The sequence below is a fragment of the Merops nubicus genome, unplaced genomic scaffold (genome assembly GCF_000691845.1).
Source record: "Merops nubicus isolate BGI_N331 unplaced genomic scaffold, ASM69184v1 scaffold35772, whole genome shotgun sequence".
Taxonomy (NCBI): Eukaryota; Metazoa; Chordata; class Aves; order Coraciiformes; family Meropidae; genus Merops; species Merops nubicus.
Window position 1 is genome coordinate 55,425 of NW_008594905.1, and position 8,604 is coordinate 64,028.

General features: G+C 41.1%; 1 protein-coding gene across 1 annotated transcript in view; it reads left to right on the forward strand.

The window, feature by feature from the left end:
- PRKAR2A (protein kinase, cAMP-dependent, regulatory, type II, alpha) overlaps positions 1–5,676 on the forward strand; it is a gene marked incomplete at its 5' end in the record, with an annotated part of 40,694 nt that extends 35,018 nt beyond the window's left edge. The window contains 4 exons of the mRNA XM_008935905.1: positions 577–651; positions 3,682–3,747; positions 4,427–4,565; positions 5,108–5,676. Of these exons, the coding sequence (XP_008934153.1) occupies positions 577–651; positions 3,682–3,747; positions 4,427–4,565; positions 5,108–5,241 (414 nt within the window). The remainder of the gene's footprint in view (positions 1–576; positions 652–3,681; positions 3,748–4,426; positions 4,566–5,107) is intronic.
- Between the last annotated feature and the right edge of the window lie 2,928 nt (positions 5,677–8,604).

The following is an 8,604-nucleotide window of genomic DNA, read 5'->3' on the forward strand; positions in this document are numbered from 1 at the left end:
TTGATTAAGACACAGGCATATTTCCCTGCCTGTCAGATTAGTAGTGCTCACCCTGGCTGCTGGGCATCCTGTTGCAGTGCCTGCTTACAATTTAGAGCTGGTATCCTTCTCATATCCCCTTCCTCTCTCCAGTGTAGAAATGAGTTGTGGGACAGGAAAACACCCCACATATTCAAATATATGGTGATGAAAATATTTGGAAAACGTGATACCGGTGTTTCTCATTGAAGTTTTTTCTTAGGAAGTTTATGACATTTTTCTGGGTGTTTTAGTCAAATTTCAACTAAAGCTTAGAGGAAGGGATCTTTTTTCCCTCTAAACCAGCCAACTCAGTTATTTTTTTACTTTGGGGGTAAGAAAAACACGAATGGGACAATAGACAATTTTATTTCCCTATTGATTATGGTAGTCTTGAAAGCTTAGGAGCAGCACAACATGGTCATTGTAGGAGTTGTATTTTTCAGTACCCAAATACTGCATGCTTGTGTGTCTAACGAATGGCTCTCTGAGGGCTACAAAGTTTACCAGAGATGTACTAGAATAGGTGATTATGTTTAATTTTCCTCTTTGTTCCAGGCATCAGAGCGAATGAAGATAGTGGATGTTATAGGGGAGAAAGTATATCAAGATGGGGAGCGTATAATTTCTCAGGTACTTGATGTTTAAATTTCTGTTTATCATTCTCCTTTCTCTGCTTCTTTTTTTCAGTTTGGAGTTGACTTACAGACTCCTATTACTTGGATCAACTTGGCACTTGTGCTTGCACTTCTTCAGTGTTTGTGGAACAGCTAATATGTCTTATGCTACAAATTTATTCTATTACTTTAGCTTCTGGGTTTTTTCTTCTTTCATCTGTTTGGTTTTTTTATAAATGGTGTTTGCAAGGTTTCAAGAGGGAGTATGTCTTAAGGAGCTGAAATTAAGTGTCTTGTCTATGCAATTTTCCATGAAAGCCCCCAGCTAGACTTTTCATAGGCACCGGATTAAACAAGGAGGCACAAGCATGTAGTAAAGGCATCTCTAATTCCTAGGTCTGACTGAACAACAAAACCAAACAATTGATTTACTTTTATCCAAATCATACTCCTGTTGAAGTAATTTGGAATATTTCATTAGTTGGACCAAACTACGTTAATTTTTCTAAGAAATTATCAGGGTTAATTAAACCCACTGTTTTTCCTGATGCTCTTAAAAAGACTGGTTCAATGGTGCAGTAGTCTAGCTTCAATTGCCAGCCTTTGATTTTTGGTGTATGTTTGTTTGCTGCAATAGGTTGAGGTCAGAGTGGTGGAACATGAAGCAAACTTAAGCTAAAGCTGCAAGATTATTTTGACTGCGACACAAAAAACTTCTTGGAACACAGTCACTGACGAAACACTTGAATTTTGCATGAAGTTTAGACCAGGGTTGCTGCCTTGCAAAAGTGAAAAAAAACTTGCAAAAAAAAGTCTTGCAAAAAAACTTGCAAAAGTTCAAGTAGAAGTTAATGCAAGAAGGTCCTTGGCTTACCTGAAATTGCAGGATTTTGATCACAACTGTCATGTTGTTTTATAAACAGAATATGACTCCTTGATAATGTCTTGAGTAATTAATCTTAGATACCTTGAATATCAAATAACTGAATGCAGGAAACCTTAGTTTGCTGGTAACTAAGTAGTGCCAAATTGTTTCTCTCCAAAAATACCCTCAATTCTGTAAATTGAAAATCTTGTTGCTTAAGACTCTGAGAAAACCAAACTACACAAAATCAAAGCTTATAAATCAGTCCCAAAACTGGGAACCCACACAATCAGTGATCCAATAATAATAATGTAATAACTGAATTAAGGACGAGGATGTAATTATCCTTAAAAGGAGGATTAACAGTTTGGATAGGTCTGGGTGATCATAATACACTTCCAAAGATGATGACATTTTATGCTTGGAAAAGGTGTGATAGCTCTTACATTACAGCAGTTGCCACAAATGCCTTTTCTCTTGTGGATAGTTTTACATTTTTATTACCTCTCTGGAATTTGACCCTTCAGTTAAGAGCAGCATGCCTTAAAGCTCTTGAAAATTGTTAGTGTCTGCTGGTGTTATGAGGATCTTTCCCACTCAGTTTGTTTCATTCTTTTAAAAAATAAGTACTCTTTCAGCACTTTTTCAGAAGTGTACAGACTGTATTAGTTCATGTTGTGATAGATGGCAAGACTGAAGGAAGAGTTTTGTGCTGGATGATTAACTGTCCCCAGGAAGCTTACCTAAAGGCCTAATTTCTACCGTAACTACAAGTTTAAACCTTGTATCATCCTCTCTGTGATTCTCCCAGTGCATGTTTTCATACTCAAGCTGTAAACATCTCTCTCCATCCTTCCTATCATACTTGTAGTCTCCTTGTCTATTTGACTTAATGTCACATTTATCTCTCTCCTCACACTGTTTTGGGGTTTTTTTTGCTGAGCTGCTCTCATTCCCTTATCAGTTCCTTATACAGCCTCTGTCTTCCTGAAGCCTTTAGTCCCTTTGCTTCTGATGCATAGCAGGAGGCATGTGCTGTCTCTCCACTCTGAATTCCAGTCCTACACCAAGCCCACAGGGACAGAGCTCTCTGTCACAGCTAAAACTTTCAAAATATTAAGACCTGGTGAAGCTCTCCAGAGCTGTAAATTACGATATGTTGAAGGTCTGCAATCTGATGTGGTTTAGATGGATGTAAAAAAGGTTCTGGAAACTCTTAAAGAATCACAGAATGGTTGAAGTTGACAGGGACCTCTGGAGGTCATCTTATCCAACCCCCCTGCCCAAGCAGGGTCACCTAGAGCCAGCTGCCCAGGATCATGGCTAGGTGGCTTTTGAATATCCTGAAGGATGGAGACTTCAGAACCTCTCTGGGCAACCTGTGCCAATGCTCAGTCACCATCACAGTGAATTTTTCATAGAAACAGATGAATTTGACTGAAACAGATTTTTTTTTTGTTTCACACTTAGTTACTCAACGGCACCTTGTGATGTCTTTGTAGAACCTGATATAAAATGGCTATAGATTTTTATTTTTTCCCTCTTGCACTATGTGGCTTATTTTCTTTTAATGGCATGATGCTATTGAGTGCTTTATTCCTTACCATTCTCGCTACCTTTATGCAGCTATTGAGTCATTCCTCACGTAGATAGCTTTCATTGTGGACTTGGTTTTCTGTAAACTATCCTCCTCTTACTTTTTATGTTCATGCTTCTCAAATACAGCTGTTCTGGGTTCTGCTGAACTCTTCTGCACTTTACCCTAGATCAATTGAGCTCATACTGAATTTAATGGGTCGTTCCTACTTCTGACATCTAGAAATGCAGTCACAAAATTGTGTTCTATTAAAACTTTCGTCTAGAAGTTCCAAGCCCTGTTTAGTTTCACTAGCTATTGGATACTTCCATCAGGATCAGAATTTTTGTACTTCGTTTATTTTGCTCTATATCATCAATCTCCTTTGCTTTTTCACTTGCCCTCTTGCTGAATGATGTACCAACAGTTCCTTCCCCTGTGGATCCCTCTTGTATATAACCTAACCAGTCACCTTTTAATGGAAGGAATTTGAATGTCAATTCTAGCAGATTTCTCAAGGCCTAGTTCAGAGTGAATGCTTTAATGCCATTTAGATGTACCTTGATTTTTTAGTAAACTAAAAAATTACCTTTTCCTCTTCACAGGGTGATAAAGCAGATTGTTTCTACATTGTAGAATCTGGTGAAGTAAAAATCTTGATTAAAAGCAAGGTGAGTTCAAGCTGGGTGATTAGGCTTTAGATTGATCCCTGATTTGATTAATACAAGCAGTATAAAAAAGGCTACCCTGACTTATTTAAAGATGTTACTTTATGGCATTTATCATTGCCACTGATGTGATGTAGGTTGTAAATCCCCATACGTGTTCTGAGCTGGCCAGAGGTCACTACTAAAGTTGTAAAGTCTTTTGGTTGTATCTGCTCCTCTGCAAATTAACCTGATAGACTCTACCTGGCTTTAAGGGTGGAGATGAAACCTTTCTTCTACGATTATACAGAAAAGTGCAACTTGCAGATTGTGGGGTCTGTTACCTCTAGTGACATGCTAGACCTTGGCCTGCGAGCAGATCTCTGTAGAGTCTGAAGCAGATCTAGGGAACAACATGTTTTGCATGATAAAGCCTGTATTAGGCTGATGTAATAGCAGTTCCCAAAGCTGTAACAGTAAAGATCTGCCAATCTCAAAATTTGTGGGCTGGCTTTTCTTACCAAACTCCTAGCTGAATATGCTGTTAAGGTGTTCTACCAGGACAGAGCATGAGTTGGGAATTACTAGTTTAAAAGCACCAAACCAATGAGCTGTTGCACACCTGTAAGATGTCTGTAAGGTCACTGCAGCCTTGTACAAAGACAGAGCTGTATGCAAATAATTAAAACGTGCTGTTTAACAGACTATGACAAGTAAAGACGCCAACCAGGAGGTGGAGATTGCCCGGTGCCACAAAGGGCAGTATTTTGGAGAGCTTGCACTCGTTACCAACAAACCCAGAGCAGCCTCTGCCTACGCTGTCGGGGAGGTCAAGTGTTTAGGTGAGCAGATGTTCTGTGTTTCTAGTTGCTTGTTTCTGGTCTTTGCTTCTTTATGGACCATGCCCAAGTAAGCAGCTGTTCAAAACCTGGCAGCCTTTTGTAACCGGTGGTTTAGGAGCAAGGGCAGGAGCAGATCTCCACACTGGAGTCTGAGCAGCACTGCTGCTTCCTTCCAGCAGATGCTGGGTTGTTTTTTTTCCTTCTTGTGTGGCCTGTACTCTTTAAAGGGGTAAGTAGCATCAGCTTCTTGTCTACAGCTTGTTTGTCACACACAGCTTTCAGGTGATCTCTTTGTGCCAGTGTGGTGTATATTTGGCTTCTGTATTTATCCTTGGGGTCGGGAACGTATTTCATTAATATTGTCTCTCCAAGTAACAGTACAGAGGGAAATTAGAAATGTGATTTCTGTTTCTGTGGTTTCTGGTGAAGCCTCAAACCCAAGTGGGTTGGAGTGGAACTTTATGTTCCGAGTTCAAAAAACAGGTTGCTGTGTGGTGTCCTTTTTGGTAAACGATCTTGTTTTCACTTCTGTTCCTTTGCAGTCATGGATGTGCAAGCATTTGAGAGGTTGCTCGGACCCTGCATGGACATTATGAAGAGGAATATAACACATTATGAGGAGCAGCTGGTGGCAATGTTTGGCTCTAGCATGGACCTGTTGGATCCAGGTAATTAGGCACAGGATACCTCAATGCCTTCTAAGTTCAAGACACGGAAAAGCCTCGTATCAGCAACACAACTCACAAGGAAAATGGACACTATGGAACAGTTACTGCTGCTGTCTTCTTGGGCATTTTAGAAACAATAAACAAGTCTCAGCACAGATGGATTGCTCACTCCCTGCCTCCACTTTGCTGCTGATACTTCATTGTTAGACCTAGATACAGACGATTCTAACCCTATGTTCACTTACTTGGTTGAGAATGGCATCTGTCCAGCAGTTCAAGTGCCTGAATCGAAACCCAAAGTGTGCAAGACATAGAAGCCTCCTTCCTCCTGGTGTTATTGTTGGGATAAATTTTTGGATCCGATTCTGTAGTGGGAAGTTGCCTGTTCTGCAGAGGCAACCTGTGGAGTATGAGTCTTTTACAGGCTTATTACCTTCAGAACTCAGCAGCAAAGTGGGCAAAGAGGATAGTGTCCGTGAGACTTAGAGGAAGAAAAGTCTCTTGTTTGTGATTCCCTGCTTGTGATTGTTGTGAAGTCGGTGAGAGGAGCTTTCGGTGGTCAAATATCCTGGCATATGGTATTTCTTTTTAATGTCACAGCACAGGTTTCATGATGTAAAAGAACAAAACAGGGCAAAAATGCTCTCTTTAGAAACAAAAGTGCAAAACTTAAAACTTTAAAGCAAAACTTTAAAAACAAAGTGCGATTTTGCACCGAGGGAAAAAAAAAAAAGAAAAAAACCCCTTTGAATGTCAATTCCATTCTTTCTTTTCCATTGCTGAAAGTGGACTCTTGTTCTCAAATGTATTTGTAAACTAGTCTTGCCAAAATGCAAACACTTTGGATTTTTTTTCACTCCAGATAATTTTCGTTGTTACGGTTATTACAGATTATTTTCACTCTTTTTCCACCCATATATTTTCTTTCAAGAGGCCTTCCCTGTGGATTTTCTCCCGACAGTCTGCAGCACTACACTGCTCTCTCAAGGTGCAAGAGAAAGTCACTAACCTCAGAGGAGAACACTCAACTCTGCTTAGCTGGCTGGAGCTAATGATGCGCTACTAATTTTCATCTGCTCTGTGGGGCAGGAAGGGAATTCAGTTCTGCATAAAGTTGCTACCTCAAGGCTCCAAGTGCTTTTAAAGGTCTTTCACTTGGGAGAATTTAATAAGACGGTTCTTAAAATTGGTTTGTTCTTTTGAGTTAAATGCATTTTTTTTAATTGATTCATTGAGGGACCCTTGTTTTAATTCATTTTACATGTAGTACTTGATTCTCAAAGGATGAACAGCTGCAAAGTTTGGTTCTTGCACTGTAGTGTTGAACATGAGAGAAAAATATCTGCCATATAAACATATGGTTTTAACCAGTGAAACCGCTCTGGGGTTCAGCTTCACTTTTGGTTAATAAAAACCTGACATGTTGTGTCTGGCCTCCCTGTACAATCCTGTGTGTGCTCTTTATTGACTTACTGCAGCCAACACAACCCTCCCGTGCTCACATCGGGCGTGGACTTGACAGCAGGTAACTGGATTTCCTCAGAGTGCCTGAGTTCCTGCTGCTTGGGTTAGCAGAGCCTTATGAAGAACAGCACTCGCCCTACTGCAATAACCAAAAGAGATTTATACGTTACCTGACCCCCAAGTTTTGCTGTTTGGTGATAAAATTTTACTAATATCTTAAAAATAATACCAGTTTCTGTAGATATTATTGCTCCAAATAAAACTGGCTGCTCTGATGTGTCTGTCAAATTATCACAGAACCGATTAATTGGTCAAGCACTGTGCTTCACTGGGTCTCAGTTCCTAGGAGAAACAATGTTCCTGAAGGTCTCCTGCTGGCCTACACTCACAGCTACTGAATTTTACATGACAAACTGCCGTTTTTTTTTTTTTTTAGCCTAACTAATGATTTCGAGAGGAATTTATTTTGGTACATGTGAAATTGCCTGTATTTGCTTTTGCTAAAGTTTTATTTCTAAAAATTTAGTATTTTTAAATTAGTTTGGGAGAGTAACTCAGATGGATTGTGGTGCTGAATGTGAGGTGGCCCCTCCTGGAATACAGTACTTCAGCTTTGGGTGCTTCAGTGCAAGGAAGATGTTGACACCTGAAGAGGCCAGAGGGCAGCAGCAGGATAAACAAATATCTAGAAAATGCTACATTTTACAGAAGTCTAAAGAAAAACTGGTATTTTTTTTCTGTGGAAAGAAGGACTAGGGGAAAGGGGGCAGGGAATATTCAAACCAGGAGGAATGTTCTCATATAGATTAGGACAGGTCTGTTAATATGAGGCATAAGAGCCAGCAGGGAAGCTGATGAAGCATTGAAAAGATTGCTGGGAGAGGCCACCTGGGGGCGTGTGAAATCCTCCAGCTCTATTTTTTTTTTTCCCCCGAACAGTTGTAAGCATTCAACAAAGCTAGTTTACAATACCTGTCTGAGGCAGGGGTGGATTAGATATCCTCCTGGGGGATATGTTGCTGTTTTCTTAGGAGTACCTCTTTAAAATGACCTAGGGCTTCAGTTGACACAGCTTCTCCAGGCTTTGTGCCACATCAGCAGGAGGAAGATGAAAACAGATCTGTGTCTGTAAAAGAGGGTAGATGTGCCCTTTGCAGCCTGACACGCAAGCAGGCTGTTGGTGTCCTGGGGCTCAGGTCCAAAGCTTACCAAGCACCTGGGACAGAGATAAAGCTCCAAATCCCAGTGGTATAAACATCTTTAATCTCTGAAGTTCCTTTGCAGAGACTGAGCAGCTTGATGGCAAAGACAAATGCTGCCTGGGGAGTTAGGCCCCAACTCAGACACATCAGATGAGTGTTAGGCCACTGCAGTGTTCCCGTGCTGTGGTCAGTGTTAATTTATTAATTGCTGAATAAATCTTTGGAGAAAAAAAGTAGTAAGGTTCTGTAAATTCTTATGCTGGTGGTGATATTTCGTTTTGGCAAGGATACTTCCCTCCTTTCTGCTGTTTATCGCTGAAGGATGTATTTCTCACCACTCTTCAGATCAGCTACAAGGTACTAAAATTGTGTTACTTTTAAGCTCCCCAGCTCACTCTTGACCAGTGTGATGCCAAGGCAGGCTGCCGACCCACGCCTGTGTACTTTTCAGATCTGTTTCGGTTCTGCATACCTCAAAATAGAGGCTAGGATATGACCCTCAGTGTGTCACAGCGTGCTCCATCAGGACCGACACAGCTGGCGCGAAGGGGCAGCGCAGGAGCACCTCTGCTCGCCCTGCTCCCGCAGCGTCTTTGCTGGGAAGAGTTCGGCGTTTGTCCTGAAGCGAAAAGCCACCCTGTCGGCCTCGGAACCACCGTCTGCCGCCAGGCCCAGGCGGTGGCGACTGGCGGCCTCCCCCCCTCG